This window comes from Scomber japonicus, chromosome 1 (genome assembly GCF_027409825.1).
Source record: "Scomber japonicus isolate fScoJap1 chromosome 1, fScoJap1.pri, whole genome shotgun sequence".
In the NCBI taxonomy this organism is placed as follows: Eukaryota; Metazoa; Chordata; class Actinopteri; order Scombriformes; family Scombridae; genus Scomber; species Scomber japonicus.
This window is the reverse complement of record NC_070578.1, coordinates 27038912-27059249: the sequence shown is the minus strand read 5'-3', so window position 1 is coordinate 27059249 and position 20338 is coordinate 27038912. Positions and strand designations below refer to the sequence as shown.

The 20338-nt window shown below is 39.1% G+C and overlaps 1 protein-coding gene across 1 annotated transcript in view; it reads left to right on the top strand.

Moving 5' to 3' along the window:
* Positions 1–20101, top strand: part of LOC128376055 (protein diaphanous homolog 3-like) — a 170171-nt gene extending 150070 nt beyond the window's left edge. Inside the window, exon 28 of the mRNA XM_053336388.1 lies at positions 19672–20101. Within this exon, the coding sequence (XP_053192363.1) occupies positions 19672–20069 (398 nt within the window). The 3' untranslated portion in view covers positions 20070–20101. The remainder of the gene's footprint in view (positions 1–19671) is intronic.
* Positions 20102–20338: the final 237 nt, after the last annotated feature.

The window sequence follows — 20338 nt, the reverse complement described above, 5'->3', positions numbered from 1 at the left end:
ATAACACGTAAGCTTGGTCTCCTCGCCAGCTGGTTTAGCAAATATGAAAGCAGTGCAAGCAAAATCTGATTTGTTAATGCCCAGAGCTGCACCCACTGTAAGTGTTGTCATGGAAGTATTACGAGCCAGGTTTCCAAGTTTTGCCTATATTTTGTTGTTACTCTTGTCATTACCTAGTTTTCTCTCCGCAATTCATCTTCAGCTTTCTTGTTTATGCTGTATTTTCTGTTTACTTAATTTGCATGTGTGGGAATCAGCGGTGAATGTAAGCAAGTATCTTGCTGTCAGAAGATCAGTTGTCTGTAAAACTGTGATGGTCTCTGCTGGTGTCAAAGGATAGAATGATACATTCCAATAACTAGCAAACAAATATATTCCTAAGAAAAAAGGCTGTATTTTCACCAATGTCTTGACAAAGTAATTATTACAACTGGTACCCCTCCACCCCCTCCCCCCCCCAAAAAAAAAAAAAAGAAGAAGAAATGTGTTTATTAGTACTGTGTGATTTAGAGCTGTAATGTTAGATATATTTATCCAACTGTCATGGTACTGTATGGACGTCATGGTTCAGTGCATGCAGTTTGACAAAGAATACGCTCAATGACCCAAACAATTACTGTCAACTTACTGTTTGTGATTTTCTGACTGGCTTAAATCCTTAAATTTCACTTTGATAACCTGCATTTAGGTACTAATTAGCATTTACTACAATCCACATCATGTGTTTTTATAAAACATTAACTTTATCGTTAACTATTCACATTTGCACCCATAACATGTTCCTCCTATATGCAACTGCTGCTCTTTAGAGTTTATGGAATACTCTCTCTCCATCTGAAAGCAGTTCTGTAAACAGTTAAATTTCTCTGCATTTTTGCATAATAGGTTCTGCTGGGGTATGTTGTTCCATTTATGAATGTGACATGTTGTTTTTACCAAGGCAAAACTCTCAGGCTGGGCTGGTGTTTCACTCATAAATACCTTGCTTTACTCCCCTGTCCTGTACCCTCATATACCAGTTACCACTAGTCATTATTTGTTTGTGTCTTTACTTATGCAAAACACATTTCTAAAGCATTTTTGATGTTTATTTTTCAGTGGGTGTATTAGAGTTATGTTTTTCTGAGTTTTTGGTTGGTGTTGTTAGGATGTATGTGTAATTTTTGTGAATACTTAAGTGTACTTCCTGGCTTGACTATTTCTCTCTGTCAAATTGTAATGAGGTAGCCATATCTAGAAGTAACAATGATTTAACTAACTTTCCAAAGCAGTCAGGACACACACATATCCCTATGAAGACTTGCTCTCGCCCCCAGTTTTATATTTCCTGTCTGATCAATGCTACCAGCACACAACAGCACCAAAACGTCCCCGATTGTTTCTAGACAGAGGGTGTTAAATGCTGTCATGGTGCATTGTCTTTTTTCTGAAGTTATTTACTTGTTTGTTTCCCACTCGATTTCTTCTTTGTTCCCATGTTTCTCTTGTGTGTGTTTGCTGATTGGTGTTGTGATAATTGCAAGTGCGATGGTGCCGCAGGCACTCCTGTATGCTCTGATGTGTCACACTGCACCATTGTTCTCTTCATTGTCTGATTAAAGAAAACAAACACATTTCAGTGTTATTTTGTACATTGACTGTGCTGAATAAATGGTACAACTATGCAGGTTTTATAACAGAGGTGTGTATTTCTTCTTTTGAGGATGATTTAATACAAATTAGAGAAAGAGTCAAATAGTGCTTTCTTGGAATATAACCTGAGTATATAGTATATAGTTAAGACTTTTTCACTTAATCCAGCCATGTGTGTGGTTAGAGTGCACAGTAAAATGCTAGATCTGAGACATTAATGGGAGCAATAACATCATTGTTGGGAGTCCTACATGTAAGTTACAAAACAAACAAAAAAATCCAGTACCAATCAAAAGTTTGAACACACCTTCCCATTGTCCAAATTGAGAAAGTGTGCCCAAACATATGACTCAGACCGTACTTTTTCTTTTCTTTTTTTATGAATGACATTTTGTTATATAAGCATTTATGGAGCAACATTTTTGATGTACTTTTAAGTGCAGATACTTAAATAAAACAGTAAATATGTTTTTTTTAGAAATTGTTATGGCATCTCTCAGGTTTAACAAATGTATTTTAAAAAGTGGCATGTTGGGCAGCAGAGCACAAAGTTATTTTTTCCCCCTCCTCTTTTGAGCAAGGGGTAGTCAAAACATGAACTCTGAACGAGCTGACAAGGCTGGCAGATATAAGAAAGGGAAACACACACAAAAGAGTAAAAGACATTATTTGCTGCCTAAAAAAAAGATATGCTTGTCATATCAGGCTTTCCTGATACAGAAATGCCTGCATTGATTCAGCTGCGATTTCCTCCCAGCTTTGCCCTGTTTCAAGCAGTTTGAATCGATGCAGCTGTATCTTAGACATTAAGCACGGCATATTGATTCCAGTTGGTGAATCGTGACACCCTGTGTGTGGGTGTGTGTGTGTGTGTTTGTGTTTTTGTGTGTGTGTGTGTGTGTGTTTTAGAAGAGGCACATGTTTGCTTTGATTTCTTTCAAGGTTCTTATTTTTGAGAATGTGGATTTTTAGCATGACCATGTACAAAAGAAGCAAATTACCTCAACCCACAAACACCTTTTCCCACATCTGCTCCACATGTTTTTCCAGGACTAGACTCACATGAGCACTGAATTAATAAAACCATTAATTTGTGTGTAAAGCAAGTAATTTGTCGTCAAGAATTTGGTGGGATTTTCTGATTGTTAGCGGCGTAACGGTATGTGTCTTCATCTTGAGTGTCATATTACAGTACGGTTCAGTGCATGCAGTCAACTGAAGAATATGCTCCGTGACCCAAACAATTACTGTCAAAACAGTCAAACTAATTAATTCCATCCAATTAGCAGAACAATAAAAACCAAAGTGTTCTACCTTGAGTCTTTCCGCAGTTTACCACTTAGCTGTAGTATGCTCATGATATAAGCTAGCTGACTTTGCCAAGCTAGCCTGGCTTCCTAGATTACCTTGGTACATACCAAATCATGAATTTTGTGTACCGTTACACACCTTCTAATTATTGATGCGGTCATGTATGAATATGTGCCTCTCTTTCTGCTGACCTGAGAGTGCTGCTCTGCTGGCCATTTACAATACTAACCCATTCTATTGTCCACATTGCGACTGACTCTATCGACTGTCGAGACATAGTCCATGTCTGAGGGGAGCATGGATTGCTATGGGCCCCAAGGGAGCTCTCAGAAGGAATGAGATGGATGACACACTTACAGTAAAGCGCTGCACTCTTCCTCAGGCCAGATCTGTTAAGGACACTTTTGTGCTAAACCATCAATACGAGCACAGATATTACACACATGCTATACCAGTGATGGGATTTTTGTACACACTTGGAAGTCAATTAGAACAATCATTTATTACCTACACATAATCTTCTGTGTCTTGCGTGCATACACACAGGTTCCACTCAGCTTGAAAGTTATCCCCTGGGTGTTCGCTAATAACAGGCTACAAAACTGAGCAACGCAATTCAAATGTGTTTCCTCATCTTGAGAGGGCACATATCTCTGTTCAACCCTCTATTGATTAAAATCAATACGGTCCAATCTCATCAACGCCACTGTCCTTGGCCTTCCGATGTCTGTCTTGCCGTCTTGGGGACATGGGAGTGTGTGATGAACTGTAGCTTTGGGTAGATCCATACCTTTCGAGGTGATTGGGTTAATGTGTTCCCCTGAGCCAACCTCCTATTTTGTCGCATCGTTTGTCTGCTGCATTGATTAGAAGTTCATTGAATGAAACATGGCTGGCTGGTCATCAGTTCTAAGTGCATAAGGAATATGAAATGGGTCTGCATTTAGCAACACATACTGTTGAATGGTTGTGTCCATTTACATGTGTGTTTGGTTTGTGTAACTGTATTATTGTATGTTCAGAGAGTTGCATAGATAGACCATCGATGCATGTATTTTTAATTGCCAGGCCTGTATGAGAGTTTTGGGGAGGCCCCTGGACAGAGGCTGAGCTAAACTCAGCCGTGCTGCCCTGTCACTTAATTTGTTTCCTTTCTGACTGCCTCCCTTGCTTTCTCACTCTCTTACTGTCCCTCTGGTTCTCTCTGTGTGTTAGTCTGAGTGGTGCTTGCTGACCTTCACTGGGACACAGCCATGATTCTAATTGCATTGATATGTCGGTGAGCTCCAATGGTTGCAGGAGAGCATAGTAATATTACCCCAAAGCACTGTGGTGGTGCCATGTGAATTTTGCTTCCTTTTTAGTGATGAGTCACAGAGTCGGGCTGCTGAGAAGAAGACAGACTAACACTTAAGGCCCCATCTTGCGGTTGGCACACAGCGGATGGCGGGCGTAGCGCAAGTGTCTTTGTTAGTTTCCCCCAGCACAGTTGTCATTTTCTCGCCCTGCTCCCACGTTGTCTAAATAGGTGTGGTCAGGCATGTTGCTATTATGAGGCAGAGGAAAGCGATTGCGCTACTGACCAAAAAAAAAAAAAAAAAAAAAAAACAGGTCTAAAGTCAATGGCGCATATTTCACTGTTATTTAAGGGGCGCATCATCAAGAGTCCAATATGCTCTTAGATAGGCGGATGGGCACGTAGCAGCACACAAACATGCAGAACATCACTAATAAAAGGTATTATGATGTACATCAACATATTAAAAAAAAGTCACAATGACTTGCCACTATGTATCAGAATCAGTCAATGGCAGTAATTATCAATGAAACTGTCAATGTAGTCATGTGACCAATGGTAAATCCGTCATTTAACTTATGTGAAATGACACTGCGTGGTACGCCCAAAACGTGCCTATGATTAATGAGGGGACTTAAGTCCGACCTTTTTAGACCATGCACCTGGCGCAGTGACCATTTTTCCGCCGTTAACATAGCAAAAGTGGATTTGGATACACCCACGCTCCGCGCCATGTGCTATAGATCGTTAAAATGGGGCCCTTATACACACAGACCACTTTATCAATTCAAGGTTTCCTCTGGCTGTGTCTGTGTCTGTGTCTGTGAGGGACAATAAACAGCCCTTCAGACAAATGTGCAACACTGTAACGTGACCCATAAGTTTCTGGTGATTTGTTTTGAAGCCTGGATCTGTTCTCGCTGCTTGGCGTTGTCTTATACAATTAGTGAAAGCAGAAAATCCAAATTTGTCTTCACTTAACTAGTTCTCTTGTGATTCACAGCAAAAGTCACAACAATGAAGTCTGTGGAAAGTTTCTACTTTGAAGCAGCTGCAGAAAGTGTTTTTTTCATGAACAGCATGATAACATGGCTTGTCACATGTACTGCGCTCTCTGTTCTCTGCTACTCTTTGTTCATTTATATCATGGATCAGGGATATTTATTTATTTATTTGGTTTTATTTTTTTCTGAAATGATGGAAAAAAACAAACACCAACATTTCACCTTTGTTTTAAGTGATACCCATACCCACATAACATACAGTACAGTAACAACCATCCTAAGTAGGGCAGCACCCAATGTAAGGATCTATGAATTCTATATTAATGGTGGTTTTATTAATGTCATAATCCCCTGATTACTGAAGAATCTTGGCTTGATGCTTTTCTTGTCTCTTGACTTCTGATATGGGTTGATTTGATCAATTTTCATGCCAACTGATGGGTGGGTGTATGCACATGCTCCTGCCCACAGGCTTATCTATGTGTGTGTCATGTTTATTCATCAAAGATTATATCTTAAATCAAGTGGAAGCATAAAATTAGCATATTGTACATTTCCGTCTGTAGATAAAATATGAATCCTTTTTGTGGCTGTATCAGAATGTCTGGCTTTAGTCCACATGAAGTTTGTCATGTTAACCTAAATTTGACTATCATTTGAATACCATAGCAAATGATTACATTTAATACAAAGTAGTTTTAGTACAATACAAGTCTTAAATGTTAGGGTAAAACTTCAGATGAGATTATTTACGACCTAAAAGTATTATAATTGTATAATATATGAAGGTATTCACCTTTTATTGGTATCAAAAGAGAATTATTATATAATAATACAATTCCTAATTTTACTTTTACATGGCTATTGTTTTAGTTAAGTAACAGCACTGCTACTTGAGTATGAATCCAACCCTGCTGCTCTGTTATTGTGTTGTTTTCTCAGACAGACTGAGCACACCATACGTTAATTTCTTTTTAAACGTCTTTAGTTTAAAAATCAGCAATTTATACCCTTTGAAACACCTCTACTGTTGTATGTCCCATGTGAATGGAGAGCGGTGGGAGAACATTATGCACACAGTTGAGTTCTGTTCAGTTGCTTTTTTTCAATAAAAACACTGCAGTCTTTTTGTCTAGTTGGTATAAGGATTGTAATGGGTCTTTTGAGAATAAGTGGCTAATCTTTCTCTCAAAAGCTCTTAAATGTACTTATATCATGTGGTTTGTAAAATGTTTTTAGCAACTGTCTAAGAGTATTCTACCATCCAACAATCCACCAGCCTGCTACAGTAATCCAAATGCACCAAAAAGATCACCTTTTGGAAGGACAAAAATCTAACAAGGCTATTAACTGAACATGATGGACATCATGTCAATCATCATGAGTCATTCTGCTCTCTAAATGCAGTTTAGTGCATTTAATGCAAGTTCAGTAAACCAGTGTAATCAGTGGTGATGCTTGTACTATAAACAAACTGTCCTTTCCTGACTGGCAAAATCTTCACTTAATGCATTGTGAGGCAAATTCATGTTATGTTATGCTCATATTTTTCTTATGTAATAATAAATATCTCAACAAATTAATGCTTTACTTTTAATTATGATTATATTATATGACCAAGACTTTTCTGGTCTCCCGTGTGCATAGTGAGGGTGAAACCCTGCTCTGGATAATCTGTCAATTTCTCTCATTTTGATTATTCAATTTGATTCTTTTATTTTTTTTAAGTATAATCCTGCATCGCTTTGATGTCTAGACTGTGCTGTTAGAAGCAGGCTGCATTGCAGTCTAACTCCTCTTAGTTTGTTGCATCTTTTTAAATCTTGTGCTTTTATGCTGGATTATTGAAAAAGGAAACCAGGTCCATTTTGCTCCTAGGTAGCAAATAGAAAACCATCTCTTCTACCTGGTGGTCTGTGAAATTATGAGGTTGAAGGACAGCGCAAGGGTGAGAGATACAATACCAATAAAGGGGGGAAAAAGCCTGAGTTCCCGACAGTGAGGAAGAAAAGGGAAGCAAATGAGATAAAGGAGACAGGAAGAAGTGCACAGTTGTCTGAAAGAGAGAGAGCAAAACCTGTGTTGATGGAGACAGGCTGGTTACCAGATGGGTTTTGTCAGAGAGAGAGGGGAACAGAGAGAGGGAAATGGTTAAGAGATGGAGGCTGATGTGGCTGTCTGTAATGCGATATGGCAGATGCGATTTTATTTTTAGGACACAAGGCCCCAGAACGATAGGTTTTATAGGGTTTTGAGTGGGTTGATCTTTTTAAATATTCAACTTCAATGAAATATGGAGCATGACTCCGGGCCGTTTGGAATTCATAAGTCTGTTTGGCAGGACTGGCCCTGCATATTGAGAACTGTCAGAGCCGGCCTGATTGTTAAACACAACCCTTCGGCTGGCTTTAGAAACAATGGCAGAGAAGAAACACCTCAGAGGAACTACAAAAGAGAAAAAGAATAGACGATTTCTATTGGAGGCTGAATATTGAATCACCTTTTGATGCTGAATCATTAACACCACCTCAATGAAAAAGTGTTACTGAATGATCACTTGTATTAGGGAGGAAGAATCATTTCCTGTGAAACAATACCAGAATTTTGATATTTTCATTTATTCAATACTTCTATTAAGAAAAATAAACGCTTTTCAGGTCCCTTTCTGATTTACCAAGAGAAGCTAAACTTCTTAGATAGTTTTTATCGTGTCAGTGGAAGATTGTTTTCACCGCCAGTACCTTCCACACAGAAACATAAATATATCTATGCACAGCAACTGATATACACAGTACATTAAATATGCATATATACTGTACTTAAATGGTAAATGTCATCTAAACACAAATAACCAAATGAACTGAATACTGTAAAGTGGTCTAAAATTGGTGATTTTTAAATAATTAGCTACCTGATTAAAGAATAATTATACAAGATCATTTATTTTCCATACATGGTTTTACAAACACAATTTAGTTGGAGGCAAAAAAGGAGGTTCAATTCCCATCATAAAATGTATACCCTGTAATGTATGGCAATAAATTGTATTAAATGTATGATTTATAACTCCCACCTGGACGCTGGCAAATGAAAACCAATCCAAGAAAACTAGCTGTGTAAGAACATAAATTCCACTGAAGCTTTTATTGTTATTAATATGGAACTTTAACCTTTGGTGCCAAAATTTGTTCAAAATTTACGTACTATGAAGAACAATTTATTTGTAATTACAAAGGAATTCATCAGAAAAATGAACACTGAAAATGTCTTATGGTAGGTAAATGGACTGACAACCCACTTTAGCTCCTCATCCACAGCCGTCACCCTGATTATGGATAAAAGTGAGTTAGCCACTATGTTTTCTATAATCCACTACAGTCTGTGTGTGAAAAACACACATAGGGTCGTGCTCCTCATCTGTCAAAGAAACTTCCCCTCACTCAACCAGTTCATTAATTGATGTTGCCGACTGAATGGAAGCCAACAGACAAACAGACAGACGCACACATTTCTCTGTCTTTGGATACATTTGCAATGCGATTCAGCTCTGTGTCTGGAGGCGTGTGAAGGATCAATATTTTCCTCTCCCAGTGTGACAGGTGTACACTGCTGGAGAGAGAGGCTGATAGAAACCCTTAGTTAGTGTGGAGCCACTGAGGGGAAATACATATGCATTGGACTACAACTGCTAGGGATATTTACCAGCAGTAACCACACAAACAACAGGTAGCAGAGCCTGAAACCTAGACATGTTTAATTCATGCCAGAGGCAACAGAGTACACCGACTGTACACTTGTATCAGTGAAATAGCCGGTGCTTATTAGAAAAGGACTGTGTGCATGTGCGTGTGTGCTTACTCCTGTGCAGTGATGTGTGTCTGTCAGGCTGTCTAGCTGTGTTTGTGCCTGTTGTTTGCTTTTATGTGTATGTGTGGGAGAGAGAAAGAGAGAGAGATAGACCCCAGGAAGTGATACTGCCCCTGTATGAGGAAACATTCTCAGTCCATTACCCTGCATGTAGATATAATTAGAGTAAAGCAGGAGTAAGAGCCCAGTCTGCTACAACCATCTGCCAGGTGTATTTCCTTTTTGTAATACAGGCAGACAGATTTGTTTATATTGTAAAGGCTCATACCTCTCTTTAATTACAAATTGCAAATTTGTATTTTTGCTGACCATAGCCCGAAGTACACAAATGTTTAGATATATGAATGCAATTTAACAACTTGCAGAGACATGAAATCTGCTTGAAACAGGCAATTTACAACTCAGAGCATCATGTTGCTTTTTTTTCACTCAGAATTATGTTATCATGCACAAGTACAGTTGAAAGCAAAGAAAGTCATTATTTCTGGAATATGCCATTTCTGTGGTCTTAACAAATATTAATTTAGCTTTTATTTTTTTTATTTTCCCTCAAAGTAACAGCCCAATATCGGATTACATCTGTTTATATATGATAAACACAGTAGCCATTACACTATAATCATAACAACAGTTTATTTTTCACCATGTCACAACAGATATGTCTTTGTTTGCTCTAGCAGCAATGTTCAAACCTTCAATTATGCATAATTTTGTGCCTATATTGAGTTTAATGAAGATGGGCTGTCAGTCACACACTGTCCCTTTTTGAAAAGTCTACTAGAGTGAATTTGTCATCTCAACAATACTGTTGGCGTGTGACGTCACGGAAAACATCACCACCCTACCTCTTGACAGTGAAGAGGTGGATCTTGATGTTTGTAAAAATAGCAGCTTTTTTTTTTGTTTATTTAAATTGAATTCTCAATAGAGTGTTCTGTGTAGTGTCAGCCAGTACTGTGTAGGGTAGCAGTACTAGTGGCAGGAAACCAGGCTCGCTTTTGAGGCATTGTTAGACGCACCAAGGCGTGCTAACGCAATGTCATGCTTCGCTGCAGCTCACAGTGGCTGGGGTTCACACTAAGGGGCAGAAGACTTGAGGGACATCCAGCTCAGCCCTTTCATATCCTCTATGTCGCCCTTTTTTGGTTTTAAGCAGCAAACCAGCCTGACACCCCTTCCCACTCTCTGCTAACATTGTCACACACACTTCATTTTAATATGACTCAATAATGGCATTGTAGGTCAAATGTGTTGGCATGTCTTTGTGTGTGTCTAGTATGTACACATGTTGTTGTGCAAAGACCCTTGCCATGTCCAGTTAAAGGAATATTTATGCGGATTCTTACCATGAATTTGTTTGTAGATGAGTCACAGAGGATGGCCTATAAATGTCATGAAACTGCCCTCATTCTTTCTCTTGATCCAGGCCTTTTCCAAGCTCCAATTCATAGATTACTTTAAAAGATGCATTTATCACAATTATAATGGTTCTATTTTAAACTCACAACCTGTTACTTTAAGTGTAGAAAAAACTGGTATCTCCCAAGCATTATAGAACAAATTAAAGTCTTTTTTTTACTTGATTAAACAGAAACAGCACTTGATCATGATGTTTTTTCTAAAATTAGTGTTATGCTTGTACAAAAGAGGTCATTGTGAGGGGCCATCTCTGTTCTCCTTTTGGTTTGATCATACGCACCATTGGTAAGCCTGATATAACATTTGCCCCTGGTGCTGCAACTAATAGATACTTGCATTATCAATTCTCAAATATGTTGATTATTTCTCTTATTAAAGTAATAACTGTTTAATCTGTGTTTTAAAATAGTGAAAAACACCCATCTCAAGTTCCCAGAGGTCAGTGTGACATCAGACCAACCAACGGTCCAGATCCCAAGATAGTCAATGATTCAAAAGATATAAGACAGAAAAAAACAGCAAAGCAACTCATTCTTGAAGGCTACTCCTTGATCTACTGTGGCTTGGACTGAACCTCATTTGTACATGTCTTTGGACAAACGCATCTCCCAAATGAATCTGCCACTCTCTGCTAACAACTAGACAATTATGTGTTCATGACATCAGATATTCCCTTTGAATGGATAAATTACTGGTGTAAAACAGACTCCTACACAGAGTGTTGTATTATGGGTTGTTTGTGGAGTTTCGTTCAGTAACGTGTTTTTCTTATTTCTGGAGGAAATAATTTTAGTCAAAATGAGTCCAAAACGTGTTCAGACATCTCTGCTTCAGAAACGGAACACGTCAAGCTGCCAAATACCACTGTCACAGATGATAAGGAGGCCATCACACAGTTGGTGTGCTGACTGATTGAGACCGATATTCTGCCAATCAGTGTGTTAGAGAATGAGGGATTGAAAGAGCTAGTTTGGTACCTTTAGCTCAAGTATTATATACCATCAAGAGCTTATGTGACTAATACATTGAAAATCACTTTGAAGAGAAGGATGAGCCAAAGTCAAGCCAACCAGGGCAGACAAACTAGTTCAGACCACCGTCTCCCAGACAACCCTCACAAACAAAAGCTACATCACAACTTTTCTTAAAAATTAACCAGCTAGGTACTGGTTAATGGGTGTCGATCTTTTGTATGTAAGCTAACCGAAACTGACCCTAACCCAAACCTTCAAAAATGGATGTCATTTGGAGCCACCTAATTCTGGTATAGGCTCAAATATATGGACGACATAAATTCTTATCCATTTGCAGATTTACACACATTCACACATGCACACACCTCTCTAAAAAGCTTCCAAATGATGTTGGTTTTCCACTAACACTGTGATCTATTCTGCCTCTGTATTTACACAAAGATATTTGGGGTTGTTAAATGTGGGAGAGGAGGGACAAGAGAGAGGGGGGGTTAAATCACAGCTCAACAAAGGAAAACACTTTGATATGCATTAGACCAGGACAGGCTTCAGTTACCTATAAGAGTGCTGGTTTGCACATTACCCACAGGGATAGTTATAGTGCTTTTTCAACAACCTATCTGCACACCTCTTATTTTCTCTTCTTCTTATTGTTCCCTCTTTTTTTATACTCTATTCTAGTTGAGTTTAAATCACAACCATCGCCTCCAAATCATCACAGTGTCTTGATGCTTTTTACTTTGCCCATCTTGTCATCTTCTTCCTCTGTCCATCTTGTCATCTTCTCCCTCATCATCCCATTTCCCCACTGTTGTCCTCCTTCCACTCTCCTGTCATTGCTGGTTGCTTCTCTACTTGCTTTTAATCTTGAATCTCTGCTATTTTCCTATGTGATGGAGAAGCTAGACAGGACCACTCTGCACATAGACAGTTAAATACAATGAACAAGCTAGGGACAAACCTTCAATGACTGGTGCGTTGCCAAGTAATGATCTTTAATTACAGCCATTCTAATGCATAGAGGCAGGCTAACAAGCTGTCTGCTAGCTTTTACCTTTTAAAAGACTCACTGGGGCATGTTGACTTAGCACACACACTAGTGCAATGCCTGTTCAAAAAAATCCTGTTCGGAAAAAGCTGATTGCTTGGCCTCTGGTACTGCTGTTTCAACACATAGAAAAATTAATAATGTTGATGTGAGATGTGTACACATCAGTAACATGAAAAAAGAAATTAACCTTCTATTGTACACAGATGTTAAGCACTGTAATAGTGAATCTTTCCTCAAAAATAAGGGCTGCATTTAAAAACAAAAACAACCGAGAGCTTTTGAAAAATAATAATATAATCTAAAACAAAGTGGATCTGTGGCTTCAGTTCAGATCATTTGAATGAGTATATTTACGATTTGTGCATATATGAGACATAATGGTTTTGAACTGCCTGTGAGAAGCAGTCTGTCCATTCTTGATTAAAGGCTGTGATTTCACCATCTACTACACAATATGATTTTTTCTCTGAATTGCTATACAGCTCTTATCCCCAGCTGTGCTTATGCTTATGGTTTAAGTACAAGGAAATCAGAAACGCCTTTCTTTTTTTTTTTTGTTGAAAATCACTCATGTTTTTTCGTTATTTGACTATTACACACATCATTTAGCCATTTCCAGTTTGGCCCTATGTAATTTCCAATTCATCAAATTTTATCTTGAGTAAGAATAACCACTCACACTAATCCAAATACGTTTCCATATTCAGGGAAATGCTAAACTCCAGCAGCAGAGGACAGCCACCACTTCAACTCCCTGCTCTTTCCTTACTCCTGGACAGCATACTCCATGCTCAGAACCAGAGCTGAACAGCTTTCTGTTTGCTTGTTTATACAAAGTTAATTAATATTTAAACACGTGTCCAAGCACAACATGTGAAAATACCTTTCTCTGACTCACTATACAGCTCCGATCTCCAGCTGTGCTCATGTTATGCAGTCACAGAGCCCTGAAGCCCCACCCTGCTGTTACCGGGCTGAATGGCTCGGTGATCACTTGTTTATCTAAAGTTTATTGATATTGAACATATCGCATGTCCAAATTGCACCAGATTAGACACTGCACTTCCTTGGATCCCCAGAAATGCAGCTGCCAAGTGTGAATTAGATCAGATGAAGGGTTCTTGAGATAAGCAAAGTACATACACACAGACAGACGGACAAAGTCCTTCTTTCTTTAGTTAGATTTATGACATTATACATTTCCAGGTCTTAAATTTAGCCTTCCTCTGCAGGTGTTCTCTCTGTATGTAGAAACAAACAAACATTAAATCATAGCAGCTAAGTGCACACAGTCTTATGCTCAAAACGACAAAATGATGGGGTTATTTAGCATCTTTAGTCTGACCTCAGTGTCAATTTATTGTACAGCCAAACATTAGAGGAGAGAAAGTGGTGAGGGTTGTTTGTAGTCTGCTCCTTTTACTCTCTAGTCTGTAGCTGGTACAGGTTTTTCTGTTCTGTCTCTCACCCGCCTTCTTAATTATTCATTCTACTCTGTGGGAAATAAATGGTAAATGTAGTCTATCGGAGTTTGGACAATCATACATAAATGCAATCATCACAGCTTTTCATATATTAATGGTAACAGTATGATTTTGTCTTTATTCAGTCTGTGTTGGACATACTGACAAACTCTTACTTTTTCAGAGGCATGCTTTGCCTGCCTTGCAAAAAATCCATTGCCAGTCACATATACAGTACTTGAACTCATAGGATAAATAATATCACAATAATGTCATTATTTATCTGGTTTCCTATGTTCTGACTGATATACAGTGAAAACACATCTTCTTTCCTCTTCTTGAAACCTTGAATTTTGGAAGTGTTAAAAGACCATTTAGAATAGTTTACAGTTTACAATAAAAATAACTAGTTGCTGCCCTACTCCCATTTAAAAGTAAAATAATAAATAAATAAAGCACACTTCAAACCAGCCAGTTGAAAGGATCCTTCTCACCAGTAATTGCTGATTGACTTTTGTTGCTGAAGGTAAATTACTGTGTTAAAAAATCCACTATCAGCATTGAAAAAAAAAAAAAGTTTTGTATATGACCTGACCCTTGTATAAAGTACATTGGCCCTAGATGTTCCACTTGTAAATGCAATAAACAGCGCAAATAGTGATCATTAGACAGAACAAGCCGCAAACTGCCAATCCAGCTTGCTATGTTGTGATTTATGGCGAGTGTAGAAGTGTGTGTTTGATCTTGCTAACTTCAACTTGTTGTGTCAGTCACTACGCAGAGAGAAAAAGTCACTTTACTGTCTGTATTTTTGTGAGTCTGCATGACTGCTCTCTTCTTAAAGTGATCAAATACTGCAAACTTCATAAGAGAGGAGAGAAGGGGAGGGAGAGAGAGATGAGAGGAAAGGCTCATCTGCATCTGTATTTGAAGTGGCAAATGCAAATGGACCAAATGATCTGACAAGAGGAAAATGTGAATTCCTCTCTGCAGCTATTTGCAGATAGAAAAAAGAGAAATGCTCAGTTTTCTGTATTGGACAGGGCCTTTTACATTCCTACAAAATGCCATCCTCTCAGGCATTTAATAAACCACCATGGTTCCATCTTGAAATTCTTGATCATATTCTCAAATCATTCAGAGCAGTCTGTTTTCTTTGAGATTTTACTTGTTTTATTCTACCACAGAAACAGTGTCAGTAGCTGGTTAAAGGGCTGAGGGCTGTGAGACTTACAGTTTAAAGACACATTTTACAGCAAAGCTGAGAGCAAGAAAAGACACAACAAGCTCAGTCTGCCAGCTCTTTTATCATTGTTTTTCTAACAGTTTTTCTTCTCTGTTCTGTCTTCCAGCAGGACAGTGGCAAACTGAGAAATGTAATAGACTGGTAGTTTACCACAATTGCTCTGTGTTCCTGATGTACAGACAATGGAAAATACCAATCTCCAGGCTGTATCATGTGCATGACTGTTTTACTTTTAACATGTCTTCATGTACATGAGTGCATTGTCACCACAGTGGTGGCAGGCAGTGTAGCTTTGAGAGTCAGGCAAAGAAAAAGACAGGCCAGACTTCAGCTGAGGCTCCCTGCATCAGTCTGCCTACTAACTTCTCCAAACTTCAAGAGAGCAGTAGGAAGGAGGAGGGAGGGAGATAAGTAAAAGCTCATCTACATCAGTCAAAGCAGCAAATGTAAATGGAGCAAATGATCTTACAGTAGGAAATGTGAATTCCACTCTGCTGCTATTTGGAGATGGAAGAAAGGAACACCTACCATACAGTTTTCTGTTATTGGGAAAGAGATATTTTGTGCTCCACTAAACTGCTATTACACAAGGTGTAAATAGTTTTTAGAGATTATTTATTGTTAAAAAGTATCACCATTGTCTCTTACTAACAGAGTTGATGATCTCCTTGGTGTCTGTTGAAGAGATGTGCTTTCATTTATTTGGAGTCACAAATATTAACATAAGTTCTGTGGAAATTAGTCAAAATTGATGCTTCATGTCATGTAGACATAAAGGGTGTGTCTTTGTTAGTTTCCCCCGGCGCAGTTGTCATTTTCTCGCCCTGTACCCACATTGTCTAAATAGCAAATGCACTTGCACCAGTCTGTGCGCCTATGGGCGTGTTGATCTCAAAATGAGGTGTGGTAGAGGCAGAGAAAAGAGATTGTGCTACTGACCAAAAAAAAACAGGTCTAAAGTCACTGTTGCATATTTCACTGTTATTTAAGGGGTGCATCATCAAGAGTCCAATATGCTCCTATATAGGTGGGTGCATGCAAAACATACATGCAAAACAAACAAACATGCAAAACATTACAAATAAAAGGACTACAATGTGAATTCGTATTATGATTTACATCAACATATTAAAAATAATACATGACATACAAAACAAATACATGTCATATTAGTTAGTCATAATATTTATCAGATTTAATTAATTGTAAAAAATGGAGAGTACCGTTGTGGACAGTCCTAACAACCAATGAAAGTCTGTAGCCTCTGATGCTGCACAGAGCGCAGTACCATTACGCACAGCCACTCACTGTTTATTAATTCAGCTGATGACACCAGGCCTTTCAGCAAAAGTAACTCATGTTTGAAATGTATTGCTGGATAAATGCGCTGTTATAATAACCACCAAAGTGACAGCGCTCCTGGATGTTAAAGGGAATGGGAGATGACACTCTGCTTGGTTTACTGCGTGTTATGCCCCAAAACACGCCTATGATTAATGAGGGGACTTAGGTCCTTCCCTTTTAGACCATGCACCTGGCGCAGTGACCATTTTTCTGCCGTTAAAATAGCAAAAGTGGATTTGGACACGCCCCAAAGGCACTTGCGCCACACGCTTCATGCCATGCGCTATAGATCGTTAAAATGGGGCCCAAAGTCTTAAAGTCTACAAATGGAAACACTAACTTAATATTGAAAAAGGCAGAAAGCTGCAAGAAATAGGAGCAGTCAACCCAAGGCAAGCTAATGCTACTTGCCCCCAACTCCTCCTGGTCAAAGGCAATAACTGAAGCAATAAGCTATTTTATTTACAAGGACATGCACCCATATAGTATTACTCAAAGTGCTGGATGTAGATGGATGACAGTGACCCTGAAATCAAGGTAAACAATACCAAGTTTCAGTGAGAAATATGTCGTCTTTGGGGAATGTCCAAAATGTTGGCCTTTGTGTCGGTGCTCATTTTAAGTATTTATGGTGTGGCTTATTATACAAGGTTCTTGCAATAAAAAGTAAGGAGATGTTTTAATGAAGTTACTGCCAGCAGAAACTAAAGGACTGCATTTACACTAAATGTAAATGTATTGAATATTATTTTACAGGAAAACATATATATCATTGTTGAATCAGATTGTAGATCACGTCTATAAATCTGTATTAAATTATGTGAGAGAGAAAAATTCAGACCGCTATCATCACAGCATGTGTTCAGTCAAGACAACGGCTTCCTTTCAGAATCCAATCATCTTCCAGAGCTGCTATTTCAGTTCAAACCCCACTTGACTTGTTCTCCTATAAAACCAGTGTCAGCTGTTGGTTAAAGTGGAACAACTTGTAAGATGAGACATGTTTTACATCTTTCAGATGTGTTTTACAGCTTAGATGAAGGCATATATAGAGAAGCTAGCTAGGCTTCAAAGGAAGGGGCAGCTAGGTGTCACAGTCTTGCTAGCACTTTGATCATGCTCACCACTAAAGGCCAAAGCCCTGTTAGGAGGAAAAGAAGTGCACTTTTGGATAAGAGGTCTTCTCGATATGTGGGTTTTATAAAATCTTGTTTTAGTTGTATTTACTGTATAGGCATTGATATTTTGTTTTGTATCTCTAGTGTGTTTCATACATAAATATTGAAGGTCACAGAGCAGTAAATAAAATATTAAATCGTAATAATAAATGCTAAAATAAATGTCAATAATTAGTGTGTTTGAATTCGGTTAAAATTGCTGTTACATGTTCTCTTTCTTTTCTTTCCAAGATGACAAAAATGGCATCATTTTAAGATTTCAACAGAAGTGTAAACAAGATATTAAAATGCAAATTGCTGATACCACAATTGATAATGTTCGCAACACCAGCTCAGAATCTGTGAATGTGCGAATGTGTTTGTGGAGCATTGCCTTGATCGAGTAGAGAGAAACAGGCATGGGGGGGTGGATGACAGCTTTTTAGAGGGAGGAGTGAGGAACAGAACATGATAGGGAAGTGTAGAGCAAGAAGAACGAATGTGGGGAATAATTGTCATCTTTTACAATTGAGACGGCAACAACAGGAAGGGAGAGCAGAAAGGGTGAGATAATGAGAGGAGACTCAGATTTTCAGCAGGGGTAAATGTTCAGTCACAGCAGAGAGACCACACAAGCTACTGATTTCATCCTTTTAAAATCACCTCTTGTTTGCCTAACGAGTGTGTGCGCGTGCTAGTGTGTGAATGTGCCTGTGTGTGTGTGCGCACATGTGCCTATGTGTGTAATAGTAGGCTTTCTTTGCTTAATTTTGCACTTGGTTCCTTCTTGTCAGCTCTCTTTCCTCCCTTTATCCTTATTTATTTGTCAGAGGTTGTGTTCAGGGACGTTGCTTGTCATTCGTCAGCGCAGCCCATAAAACACACTGTCATGACTGACTGGCCACGCTCCAAACTCATTACCGATTGGCTGACAGAGCGGGTCGCTCTGTTCTGCTCTGCTGTGTTTGACTCCTGTTTGCCAGACATTTCAGGCTCAGGAAACTTTAAATGCAGTGGTGTCTTTCCTCACGCCACTCCTCTCAGCCTCACGTTCAAGGTCACATGAATATGGATTTCAACCTCTCTTTCCAGCGTGCTCGTACTGATGATGAAGTCTAAGATCTACTCAGAGGGATTATAATTCAGAATGTAGGTCCTATCTGGGCCGTCGCTCTGTTCCACTGTCTGTCTGGGTGTGTGTTTTAAGTCGGAAACCAGAGAGGAGGGGGGTAGCGTTGAGAGGAGAATGGCGGGTGCGGGGTATAAGAGAAATAAGAAAGATGAAGAGAGCTGAGATGAAGAGCGGAGGAAGGAGAATGATGATGGGAGGGGGAGGTGGAACTGGGTGGGAGGGTGCCATGTAAGAGAAAAGGGAAAGAGACTGGGAGATTGGAAAAGGGCGACGCACAATGTTATTGAGTTTCTGTTGCGGTTGATCAGCCATATCCATTTCATCATATTGCGCTGGCTGCATGCCACAGTCTGCTGCAGAGAATTTGTCCTCATCAGTGTGTGTGTGTGTGTGTGTGTACACGGTGTATGCCTCCATGTTGTGTGTTTGTGTGTGCATTCATCCAGACTAACAGTGTGTACAGTGACACCATGTGTGTATTTGCTTTGTTTTGCATGTTTATATGCTCGCTTAAGTGCTTCTTGTTACTTTCTCACATTTTCTGTTATTCCATCGAGTGTATTTGCTGCAGAATAACATTACTTATGCCTTTCCTTTTTTTAACCTTTCTCCTACTCTCTTTCTGGCTTCTAATTTGATCTGTGATTTGATTTAACCCCCTTGCTTCCACTCATTTAACAAGTTCGTCGCGTTTAAACTTTGTCTCATTCCCCTCCCTCATTCACACTCACAGTTTGTGCTCACTGCTTTGTCTCTCTTGTTTTTCACTCACAGAAAACAACAGGGCACCTTTACAAAGGTCTCGCTCTCGGCAGAATATAAATGTGGGTTCGGCGGTGGTGAAAGCTCCCCCTGCCAAGGAGGCCCATAACGAGTCTGAGAGCCATCCATCTGCAACAGCCCGGGCCAAGGCTGCCGCGTGTTCGGAGTCCGGTCGCAGGTACAGGAACTACCCAGGTCACAGCTACGGGTTGGACAGAGAGAGGGTGGTGGACAGAGAGATGGTTAAACCCACAGTGAAAGAGATGGTTAAACCCACAGTGAAAGAGAGGGGGATTGAAGCAGAGCCTCCAGCCTTCCAGCCGTCCTCCACTGGTGCTACAGTCAGCAACTGTAGCACCAATGGAGAGTCTGATGTCGAGGCTCTGCTGGCCAAACTCAGGGCCTTGTAAGAATCACGTCTTATCTCTGGTATAATATATAGTATATGTTGCAAACATGCTCTAAAAGACTTTCCTTTTTTTAAAACTTGGCGATAAGCAGAGAATTTGAAATGGCATGATAGCAATCAAATTTATATTCATTTAAGTTAAAGAAACATGGGCTTTTATAAAGCTCCATAAAAATAAATTTGTATAGTAGTAGTAATTATTTTGAGGACCATGTTTTAAACACTTGATGGTATGAAGAAAGAAAAGAAAAAATATATTCCTTAAAGAAA